General features: G+C 46.2%; 1 protein-coding gene across 4 annotated transcripts in view; it reads right to left on the bottom strand.

Moving 5' to 3' along the window:
• The window catches only part of MYH10 (myosin heavy chain 10), a 104501-nt gene extending 92498 nt beyond the window's left edge, over positions 1 to 12003 (bottom strand). For all 4 annotated transcript variants that reach the window (XM_087751304.1, XM_087751307.1, XM_087751305.1 and 1 more), the window contains exons 1-2: positions 11882 to 12003; positions 8861 to 9238 (exon numbers count right to left, since the gene is read on the bottom strand). In XM_087751304.1, the coding sequence (XP_087607430.1) occupies positions 8861 to 9205 (345 nt within the window). In that variant the 5' untranslated portion in view covers positions 9206 to 9238; positions 11882 to 12003. The remainder of the gene's footprint in view (positions 1 to 8860; positions 9239 to 11881) is intronic.
• Positions 12004 to 12499: the final 496 nt, after the last annotated feature.

Below are 12499 nucleotides of genomic sequence, written 5' to 3'. Positions count from 1 at the left end.
AAGCTACCCCAGACTGCAGAGTTCAGGTTCCTGGCGCTGGCCTATCTGAAAACTGCATTATATTCCTAGCAGTAAGCAACCTGAGAAAGAGGTGTATGTAAGCGAACTACTGGCAAAGAGAGAGCGCACTACTTCCAGGTGAAAGCACATGGGAATTTAGGCTCTAAATTTGGAGCGTGGGCTCCAGAGCAAGAAAGGTTTTCACGGCCTGTCCTGTCTTCCCTTAAAACCATATCAAACCTTCACTGTGTATACACATATGGTGGTATTAGTGTCAAAAGCTTTGTACGATTCCTTAGATTAATAGCTCAGCTTTACAGTTCTTGCATCAAGGAATATGCTGTTATGACTGTTAGGGTGGCTCCTCCTGCTGCAACATCAAAAGGCCTCTTTAAAGCACCACTTCAGAGCGCATTAGCAAGATGCAGGTAAATTTTGGGAATTTGTAACAATCAGTTTGCATCACCTGAATACCCAGGCTCAACATTTACCTCCAGTTCTTCAGATATAGAAAGTGACAGATTTACTCTATGACTATATAAACAATTAAGCTGAAGTAAGCATCTAGACATCTCCTATTATTACCTGAAATACAAACCAGCAGTTTCCAGCCTAGAAAGCAACACCTGTTTTAAGCAGTATCCCATATAGTAATGGGGCAGACCACATTCTCTAGATTGATAAACTCCATCATCATAGCATTGTCTTGTCTGATTTCATTTCCTGAGGCTATGGATCCACCTTTCACACTCCAAGACCTATGAAGTCCCCCAAGCTTGACATGGTTTTCTCATGTACTACCTTTTCCCCCTAAATGAGGCAGTTTTCCAATCCTAAATTCAAGCCTTAAAGAAGGGCAGGCAGCTCTTCAGTCTCAGAGGGGAGGGAAGTGAGGCAGTGGCCTGGGCTGGAACCCGGTCGCTGCTTTGCGCAGCAGCCCCCCCACCACGTGCTGCCCAGCCAGGGCACAGTCAAGACTGGAACCCAGAAATCATCCCAGACATGGCTGCACAAGCCCAAACTGCTAGATAAAAAAAAAAACAACTAAGTCCTGTTGGCAGCCAAGAAGCTGGAGTCAAGGGTGCCGACAAGGGTAAGGAACCTCCTGCGGGGTAATGGGAACCTCAGCTCTGGCAGAGGCTGGGGCCAGGAGCCACTGCCCGTTACTCAGGGCAATGGAAGGGTAAAATCTGTGCGCGAGGAGAACGAGAAAGGGAAGGAGCGCAACACATACACAAGCTGTTAAAGAAAAGGCACAGCCCCAACCTCAGATTTGTCTATGGATGTTCCCTACAGCCAGCACTGAAGAAAGGAGGTTCACCAGTACTGTATTTTCACATTTATGGCCTTCAGGTCATGTGTTTAAACAGAGAAAAACCAACATTAGATCATGGGTGCAGGTTATACTCCTGCTCAGTCAGCTCACCGCCTCTCGGAGACAGAGAGGCCCAGCCGCTCAGACAGCACGACTGCTTCAGCCACAGCAACTGCGAAGAGGTAAAACATGATCTTAGGTTGCACCAGGGCCAGAAGAGTATTAATATCCTTTCCCAGGGCTCCTGTATAGCTGCATGTTGGAGCCTGACTGCTCCACAGGCAGCTTGCAACGGGCTACCCGTGGCTTCTGCTGCAGGCATACAGCTTGAAGGGGTGTCTTGCAACACAGTGCATTCCACCGAGCACTTGAACAGGAGTCCATAAGCCAAATTATTGCACTTTTTTAGGATGCTAAGCTACCATTTTTTATAGAAACAGAACATTTGACAAGAACATGCACTTTCGCATACCTCTGCTTGCCTGGGGGCAAGGAGGGCATTGATTCACTTCCCTGAAATCCCTCAGGCATTTCTAACAAAGGCAAACCCTACTCAGAACTCTCTGAACTTCATCACATGTAGAAGTCTCCTAAAAATCAGAGTTAATTTAAAAACAAGTTCTTGTGTCAAAGCAGCCCTTACAGTTTGAACCCCAGCATTTATTCTGCCATATGTTAGGTACTAGATGCAGAGACTGGGTTGTGTTAAGGAAAAGATGAAATATAGTAACAAACTCCTTTTCTTTCAGGTTCTTTTAATACCAGTCTTCGATACTCAGTAATGTGAAACATTCCCAACTGGACCAGCAGGAAAATTAAAGCAATTAGAACACAGAGGCTTACGTAACGTCACAGATTGTTCTAGGTTACGCTCTGGCCTCACAGGAGGCAGCGGCTTAAGAGAAGAAACAGCTTATAGACAGCTCCTCAAGTGCAGTTTTGTAAGAGCTTCCACCCACAGCAGGCTCTGGAACTGGGGACTACAGCATATTTCTCATTCTTTCCCGCTTCTGCCCCAATAAAATGGAAAATACATAAAAAAATGAAAGTAGCACAGGGCTGCAGACCAATTACAGAGGTAATACTTGTAATTATCAAAAAGATCTGCTGAAGTGTTTTTAATTGCACAATAGTAAGCATGTTTTCTTTTTTACTGGTAGAAAGAAAACCCAGTAGGCATATACACGAAGAGCAATAATTAGCAGCAAGGTTCCAGGAGCTCTCAGCCTTACATAAACAGTTCCCAACCCTTTTGAAAAAGTCTTTGCTAAAAGAAAAAAGTGGAGGAGTGGGCGGGGAAGATAATGTTAGAGTTCATTAGAGTTTGGAAGACTTTGAGATTGAATCTAACCCTTTCCTCAAGAGCGCTTCACCACCTTTTTGTCCTTCCTCAAGGAACAGCAAAACTAGTCATATCTAACTTGACTTCACCTACAGCACGCACACATCTTGCGCCACATGTCCCCACCTGGAACTTTCTAGCTGAGCATCCAAACGTAGGCTACGGGCTCACCAACAACAGGCAGCACCAGGGAACATCCCACATACGCTCACACCAAGGCAAGAGCCCGTTTGGATGCTGATGTGGGTTAACAGAAGTCAAGTGTTTGAGAAATTGCATTAATTTTAATCCTTTTGACTGAATGGGGCCAGGAAGCAGTTAAGTAGCAGTTGCAATGATTTATGGGGGTATGTGTAAGCTACATATAATCAACTGTGGGCAATGGACTTCCTCCAGGAGAACGGGGACTAGAACAGATGTGGGAACGGCAACATTTTTTAAAATAGAGTTTTATAAAGCCCATTTGAATATCTTAGTTTTTACTGCACCTTAATTACACCCTATGTTTGAGTGAGCAATTCCTTCATCCCATCTAACTGCACTGGATACAGGAGCGGGAACTTTTGACTGCACAAGACAGATTTCTGGTCCCGCGATACCTTTTTCTAACTGAAAGAAGATAACTCAAACGTTTCTAGACCCATTGAGTAGACAACGCGACAGTTACCCAGGAACTTTTCAGATATTAGTCTGCACTTACCAGTCAGACCATTAAAATACAGCCATCTGAAACTCGGATGTTATACTTTTCTGGGAAATTGGTAAGGCGTGTCAAACCTCTACAGGATCCATACTATTAGCACTTGCTAGGATACTTAGGGAGAAACCCATTTTGGTTTAATAAAATATTTCTGTTAACAAGATGAGCATAAGGTTATGTTTTTACATTCATTAGTAGAGTATGTAGGAACATATAAACTTTTAAAATACGCTTTAAAAGGAAAATGGAAGGGTCTTTCCTGCCATCAGAAGTAGTACAGACACAAAAGCAGAGCTTTAAATTGCTGGAAAAAGCATCACCTAGCCCTGACTTAGAAGTATTAACAGTCATTAGCTTATTCATTCCAATTCCAGCCAGTGTCTGCCATGTCAAGAAGAAGTTGCTTTCCATTTAAGTAGAAACGAGGTACTTACATTCCTGATCTATGCAACGAGCTGCATTTTGATTAACTGGAATGCTTTTACTAGACTTAAAAATTCAAAATGTTAAGTAAGTTATATCCAGAATGCTGCCTAACAAAGCATTGAAACATTATTTAGAGTGATCAGGAACACTCCTGACCACTTTGCTTTTTGCAGTTCTAGAAGCAGTATAGCACATCTCAAAATTGACATTCAGACTTCAAAAAAAAAAAACAGAGAACCATCTTGCTCTGAAGTGAAAGAAAAGGACTCTCAAACTGCACATTAACTAGCCACTCTGTCCTCCAAGCGCAGGGAAAACAAAATGGGAAAAAAACAACTTAAATGCATTAAAAAATACTGACACAGTTCTGTCCTTCAGATCAGCTATATGACTCAAATTGGGTAGTAAACTTTGAGTAGAAGCCTCATTTTGAACATAACTGACATACCTATATATAAGCTTTCTGAATAGACACTGAAGCTAATACACTGCTGATATTAAAGATACACAGAGATATCAAGTAGGAGAAAATGCCTCTTCCTACACCCGAAAAACTCCTTTGCAGCTTTCAAACCTTATTTGTAGCTCTCCATCAAAGCGCCGAGTATTGCTCCCCTCCACATTGTCAAGTGCAGCATCTCTTCTTCTAGCACTTTATTTCCAGACTAAATCCTTCTTCTTGTTTATCTCCCCTGCCACTCCCATCCCTTCCCACCAAAACCAGAGACCCCTTTCAAGTGTCTCCCTTTTCCCAGGACTCCAGCTGAAGGAGACAGCTATAGCTCGGACAGCCAAAGTCACTTCTTCAGCTGGGCTTCGCACGCCCCCCACAACAGCAAACTGACACCACAAACCTCTGAGCCACGAGCAAAACTGCTCCTGAACCTCCACAGCTTACAGCACAGCAGTTCAAAAATCGAAGTCGGCGATTTCCTACGTTCAGATACCATATTGAACCATGAAGAGTTTGGAAGCTGGTTCATGAGAAACCGCAAACCTCATGAAATGGTGACAAGGAGAATTACTGGAGCAGTAATCTTACCTATCACAGCTTGTCACAAAGCATTAAAGCAACCGTGGTCTTGAGAACTGAGCAGCATTCAAGGCTGATGGACCCTTAACAACCACTCTTTCCAGCGGATGTCTCCATTTCATTGTCTGATTCAAAGATTATTTCCCACCCCTCCATGAAATTGTATTTTGCTGACATGACTTAAGCAGAAACCAAAATCTAGGGCTGATATCTAAAAGCCTTCACAGTGGCATTTTACATACAGGTCTTATAAAAATAAAGATGTTTCCTCACACAGGCTGCAAACCTTGGTGATCCAAAACCTCTGACAACTGGAGCCCTTTCTTAAAGCGATGCCCCCAGAAAGATACCGGAACTCAGTTCATCATGGTGTAAGGATATTCAAGAACAACCACAAAACCAGTCTGAGCAAAATCACGTTTATTCCAAATCTTCAAAGGCCCTCCTAAGCCCCTGGGTGTTCCTCCTGGGTACCCTTACAATGAACCACCTCCAGTTTCTGGTCTACAGCTGTGAAGGATATTACTAAATACACGCTGAAGCTAGTGTTAGTGTTAAAGCTGGCCGCCCTAAAGCAAAGCAGGCAGAATAGTGAAGTTTTATACGAAGCTGAAGAATTGACAGTTAAGCATTTAAGGTAACCAAAACCCATGAGAAGCTGCCACTACAGTACGACATGAGAGACCAATTTAGAGTATTAGCGAATCAAATGACACATCCCTGCCATAAGAAATGCTAATATCCCTAGAAAAGCACAAAATTTGGAAAAATTCAGCTATGAAACACAAGGAAGAGTGAAAACTCCTACTCCTTTTCTCATTCTCCTAATGAGAAAAAAAAAACAACACTGCTGTAAATGGCTGCACCTTCACAGAAGCAACACTTGCACTTGAAAAAAACCAAGCCTCAAACATGAGCAGAGATCATCTCGGGGACTTCAAGATTCTGCAGGATCATGCTTAGTAATTGATGGGTTAAGGAGAAAAGTGCGTAAGTCAGAACAACAGATTTGCCCCATCTTCAGGGCTGAATATATACATATATAGTATACTTCAAAAGAATTTGCAAGGATAGTACAGCTTCACTAGGAAAGAATTTTAACATACTCTTCAGTTACACTCAAAATAAACCTTGTGTCGAGGAATGGAATAGGTGATGTTAAAAGTGGAGCAAGATAGGAAGTTATTTCATCTCCAAAACAAAACTGGGATCACTATCGTTTGCACTCCAGCCATTCCTCCCCGCAGGATGCGTACAAGAATTGCTACCTTTCATCTTCTGCGTTGTCATGAACAGACCAGAAATAGAGACAGGACCAAGCATTGACATCATGCTTTTACAAGCCACTGGTCTTCCAGATTCTCCATTTGTGTTCATCTCCCACAGCACAGTAATAATGCGACTGAGAGGCTAAGATCGTGCCACTTGGCAGACATTAGAAATGCTAGAGGTTCCAGAAACTCCTCGCCATCCCTACTTAGACATTACTTGAAACTCTTCTCGATGAGATGAGCATCACTGCCCAGGTCATCCCGACTGGCACTAGCTAGCTTGAGTCAGCCCTCCCTGTTCCTCCAGCAGAGTCATCTTTAAGAGGTAGATTATAGACCGATGACGAGACCCACTGACCAAATCCCTCAGCTTGTTTGTTTCCTTTCTAGGGATCGAAAGGAAACGTGTATCTACTTCAGTTGACAGTCTGTCATCTTCTGCTTCCTAGAAAGGCAACGCTGCATGCTGCCTATTGTGAATTAAAGGAAACCAAAACGGCTTCACCATCTCCATCTTAACTACTGAGACCAACACCAAAATAGAAGATTTCAGTTTAGTTATTATGAGAGTATTGTCTGGAAGTCAAAACGTACCTTTAACTGACTCTCGCCATGGCCAAACCACCATACTTCACTTCATCAGCTCAGTTACCTTTGGCTCTTTTCTTTACCCCAAGCGAACATCAGCAGGTTACGCAGGCAGCGGCAATCGCTCCAGGCTGTGCCGTCAGTAGCAGCAATGCCAGTGCCACATTCAAGAAGTTCAGGGATCCCTGACAGAGATCCCTACCAGAACCACACTAAAAACCCCACCAGCTCAAGCTCTTGATGAAGTTCCTCTCCACGGCCTGTTGATCCTTGCCAGCATTCAGCCTCTACCCTAATAATACTCACAACTGCTTCCCCCCCCGCCTTCAAAAAATAAGCTGAGTTTCAATTTCAAACAAGAAGCCATTATTACAGCTGCATAGAAACATTATTCTTGGTAACAGTAGCATCCTCCAGCAATGTTCCTGTAACTCAGGCCTCCAGTTAAGGCCAACAAATCCATTAGCTTCTTGATCCCAACCAACTTCTTCCAGCTCAAGGGCAGGCAAGGTCATTAGTAATATACTGATGCAGTAATCCTCAATGCCAAGGAACCAAGTTTTAGATTCTGCCCCAACAGTTAAAGAAAGAAAGCAGAAAGCACCCTTTTGGGAAGGGGGTGGGGAAGAAAAAAAGGTAAGTCACCTATAGGATATCACTTAAACTCCACGTATACGATAAGCCAGCCTTTCACAAAGCAGACTTCTTTGTCAGCCATCCAAAGCAACCGGACTGTATCGTCTGTGTCTACAGAAGAGGGACAGGCTTCCAACACCATCCTCCAGAAGCATTTCTGGCTATGTTTACTGTATAGAGTCCTCACACTAGAGCTTGCTTTGACATTTAAGGCCTTCAGCTTTTAACCTTCGTAATGAAGTATAGTTATAATGGTTGTAATGAATTTCATAACAACTAGCATTATGATTGATACAGATACTGAAAACTTTTGACCTATCAACTTGTTTACTTTTAATTTTCAATCCGGTCCCTACTAATTATCCAATTAGTTTACTTAAAAGCTTGCAGGAATCATTCCAGAAGTATTTTTTGCTGAGCTCTGCTGTAACGGGCTTGGTAGAAGGTCTTGGAAGGATAAGAGCCAAAAACCCACGCAGGAAACTGCCAAAGCACAAATATGAAGACTATTTTGAAGTTGCACATAATTTTTAATAAGTCCCACTATTACCAAGGGCCAAGCAAAAAGGTACCCCATTAATACCTAGACGGAAGGGAAAGTGAGCCAACTAACTAGCAGAACTGAATAAAATGGATTCAAGCTTTAGAACAAGTGTTTATTAAAATGAGCCAAGCATTTAAGCAGATGTTCCAGTTTCTTTTAAGATAGAAAGTCTACTTGTAGCTCTTAATGATACTCTGACTCAACAAGTCACTATGCAATCAGTTTGCCAAGAGACAAGGAGCTACTCTCAACTGCACGCCACAGACACTCATTTAATATTGTTCAAGGAAGGAACGGGGTCAAAAGCAGCATCAATGGCGTTGCGATTTCTAACTCTATAGGAAGATGGGGATAAGCCAGATGTTCCAAGCAGTGCTTCAAAACCACTGAAAAAAGAAAGCTTTATCTTATTGGTTTATTTTAAGCACTCGAACACATTCTTTCCTGGCCCACTAAGTTGATATTAGATTCCAAAAAGACATTCTGCATTCCTAGCACTCTCCAACTCCAGCTTTTAAATAATAGCATAACCTCTCATTATCATTTTTAATACGCAGCAAGTTAAAGCAAGATATATGCTTATTCATACGAGCAATTAAACAACAGGAATTCAGCAAAGTTAGGTTTTGTAATCTCTCATCAGCTCAAACAAGCCATTTGATACTATTCACTGTATCAGTTAAGCATGTCTGAGGCAAGTGCTCTAACAAGCGGCATGAGCTAAGCACCCAGAGTTGCCATTTAGCATTCTATTTTTGAAAGATGCTTGCAGAATTATTTCCATAGGAGAATTTTTTATTATTTGTTCTATGACAACAGAGTTCTTGACCTGTACACAGCATGGAAAAAAACCCTGGACTAATCTAAATACACACAAAAGGCCACAAAAGGCTATCGAAATCAGAGTCAAGACCCGCTTCCCACATTTCGGATAAGTAAAGGAAGGGGAATCAGATAAGTTCAGCTGAATCAGCATCCGTAATGAATCTAATAATTAGTACTTACATAGATGAGCCCAGAGTAATACCGATCCTTTAAATTATGCAATACAGAGGCTTCATTTAAACAGGTTAATTCTGCCATGTCTTCCACTTTAGAGAACTTGGGAGGATTCATCTTCTGAATATCATCTTTATTGACTAGTGCTTTCTTTCCATTCTCTGCCAGTTCGACCAACACTTCATCCCCTTTTTCCTCCTTGATGCTGGCTGCCTCAAAACCATGGCGCTCTGAAGGAATCCACACCAACTTTTTCGCAGTCCAATCAGCCTGGGTGGCAGGGTTGTAGATTACAGCCCTATCCACGAAGAGGTATCTCTCTGGATCTTCCTGTCCAGATCTCTGTGCCATTGTAGGAAGGGAAGGTGTCCACTATCAGTTACCCTGTAAATGGGAGAGGAAAAAAGAGCAAAGAGTATGTTACATACCATGTTCTTATCGATGAAATGAATGGAGCTATGGCACATCAATTAAGCGATCTATCACTAATATCTGTACCTTCTCTTGATGAAGAAGCATTGTTAATTTTTTCCATAGTCTAAAGAAGCTGCCATACAACCAAGAGCCCCTGTTCGCCCAACGGCCCTCTGAATAAACCAACTGCCATACAAAAGTTAAAATGACCTGTCAAGTGTAATTCCAGACCCAGTACACAAAACCCTATAAATGGGTTCTAATTGTGCATCAACTATGGAGATACATTGCAACAAACGTGAGAGCTACAAGCAGGAAAAATATGCATGTCTTCTGTGCTTAAATAATGAAGAAGAGCAAATTTAACAAAAGCTTGCCAGTAAACTCAACTTCAATTGAGCAGTAAATAAAAAAAAAATAGATATAAGAAGTGTTCAGTGGATAGCTAACCACAATAACCAGAAGGTGGTGAGAATATGCTTTAAAATGTGGATTTTCAACTACAGACAAGAACTTGAGACACCGGGGGTTTCTGCAAGACATTAAGCGAGCTAAACCTGGCTCATATTCTTCCTGAAAAACATGAAAATTTTTGCGTTTCTACTGCCTGCTTCTGTTCTCAGTCGTGAGCGCTGACATTACTATATTCCAAAAAAATGTCTCCAGATCTCAAGTGTACCTTGAGGCTCAAGACGCAGCAAGGACTGATGTTAGATTTTCCAACAGCTTCATGGGTAATTTGAAGGGGAAAGAAAAAACTGCTGACGAGAGCTCCCGCACACTCATTTTACCTATTTGCATCTACCTAAGAGAGGCCACTGCATCTTTAGTTAGCAAGACTGTCACATCCAGGATTCCTGGAGCTAGCAGTTTCATCTGCAACTGCCCGAGGAGCAACAAAGTCAAGCCTGACACCTAGCACTCAGGTCATTAAATATCTTGTTTTTCCACACACTAGATCTTTTCTGCTGAAGAATGTTACGTTAGCTAATGGTAGCCTCTTCCCGCAGGTAACCGAAAGGTTAGCTTCAAAAGCAAGGAAGGTTTCGCAAACTGCATTTGTCATCTTTCATACTATGGTGTGCACCCTGATGGAAGAAGTTCTGCAACACGCCCATCCTCAGAAGAATGGTAATTAAATACAATAGTTGTGTGTCCATCTACAGCATGGACATTTCTTACATTGTCCAACTTTTAATGTAAAGTAAGCATGAAGTCATTGCACCCTTCAGAGGTTTGAGAAGCAGACCGTTCACTACAGACAGCTTAATTCAAATCAAGAGGTGATGACTCAACATTTAAAGTATTTTAGAAGAGCCTCTGAAAGAAAAAGTCAATGAGGAAAGAGGAAATCGTTGAGGGGACACCTTAAGTGATAGCTGGACTCCTCAGCCAGGAAAATAAAGAAATTAGTCAAGGAATGCTACAGTTAGCTCAAGAAGCCCACAAATTTAATATCCAAGCTTTCAACCCCAGTTCAGACAGCTATTTGTCTCCACCGTGCTAGACTACAGCTGAAGTTCCAACAAAGACCTGAAACGCCATTGCCGCCCTCGTGTGCAAACGCATCGCGGTGTCAAGTCTCCCAGAGCTCCCTGCCCAGGTATGACAGGCAGCATTTATGATAAGCTCGGTCTCAGTTGTGCACGCTGGGATGTAGTGAAACCTAGAGGCCAGATAAAATGGGTATGACAAAATTCATCGGTATTGTTCCCCAGCGGAATTAAAGGCTGAAGACTGAAATGAACGCATGGACTGACTTCATACCAGTTCCTGAGGAATATACCCAACATCAGCGGATCACAGTTTCAGGGTCATTTTTCCACTTTGGCTTTTAATTGCACCGAGCCCATCACAAAAGACCCTCTGCAGAAGCAAAGCGAGTTGCAGCTTACTCTACCCAGGCTCCTCTGTTAACAATAGCATTCAAATGAAATACACAAATGAGCACATTTATCATGCAGGAATCCAGCACTCCCAAAGACGACTCGTGCAAAAAAGAGAAAAAAACCCCAAAAATCCCTACACATGTTCTGCTCCCCTAAACAAAAGGGGGCGGCGGGAGGATGGGGAGTGGCAGCCCTCAGCGCAGCCCGGGCATTTTCAAGGGCAGGGGCAGCCCCAGGAGCCGCAGGAGCCGCGCCGCCCCCGGGCGCCCAGGGCTGATGCTCGCCGCCGTCCTCCCGCGGGAGCGGGCGCGGAGCCCCCCGGCAGGGCCGCAGGCCCCGCCGCCGCCGCCCCCCCGAAGGACAAAGGAGGCGGCCGGGGCGGCTCGGCCCCGCGGGCCCCGGGAGCGGCCCCCTCCCCGGCGCAGCCCCGCGCCCCCCGCCCAGCCGCCGCCCCGCCCGCGCGGAGGCTGCGGGAAAGGGAGAAAATGGCCACCTTCCCCTCACCGCGGCCGCCGGGAGCGGCGGCGGGGCGGCGGAGCGGGGGGATGCGGCGGCGCGGGCGGGCGGGACGGGCGGCGCGGCCCGCACAAGGGGGTCTTTGTGTGCCGGGCCCGCCGCCCCCGCCCCACCCCCGCGGCGGGCGGGCCCGTCCCCGCACCCCCCGGCGAGCCCCCCCCGGCCGCCCCGGGGAGACCGGGGCCGCCGCCGGTCGCCGCCACCTCACCTGTGTAGCGCCCGGCCGCCGCCGTGCCCCGGAGCTCGCGCCGCCCGCCCGGCTCCTCAGCACTGGCGCCGCTCCGCCCCCCGCCCGCCGCGCTCCTTTAGCGCCACACCGAGCCCTCCGCCCCCCGCTCGCCGCCGCCGCCGCCGCCGCCGGCCCCGCCCCTGCCGCCGCCGGCCGCCGCCCTCCCATTGGGCGACGGTCACGTCCGTCCGCCGCCGCGCGCTCGCCCATTGGCCCGCGCCCCGGCCGCTCTCCAGCCACGGCCATAGCAACCTCCACACGCTACCCTCCAAACCCCGCCTCCCCGCCTCGCCCCGCCCCCTCGGCGCTCATTGGCGGGCTCCGCCCGCTCGTCGGCCCCCAGCACTCCTCTCACTGGGCCCCCGCCACGCCTGTCGGGGCGGGCTCCGCCCCGCGCTGCAGCACGCCCGGCGGGGGGCGCGGCGCGTGCCCGGCGCTGCAGCGAGCGGCGCGCGCGGTGCTGCAGCGCGGGGCGGGCGCGCGCTTTCCCCTCACCCACCCGCACTCCCCCCCCCACCTCGCCGCGTCCCCGCGTTTTGGGTCGATAAAGGGTTTTTTCAGGCCTCGGCCCCCGGCCCGGCTTCCACCGGCGTGAGA

This window comes from Nipponia nippon, unplaced genomic scaffold, assembly GCF_047370975.1.
Source record: "Nipponia nippon isolate SJK-2023a ecotype South Korea unplaced genomic scaffold, ASM4737097v1 scaffold_14, whole genome shotgun sequence".
NCBI classification, from domain to species: Eukaryota; Metazoa; Chordata; class Aves; order Pelecaniformes; family Threskiornithidae; genus Nipponia; species Nipponia nippon.
Note: the sequence above shows the minus strand (reverse complement) of the source record. Positions and strands in the feature narration are given on the sequence as shown.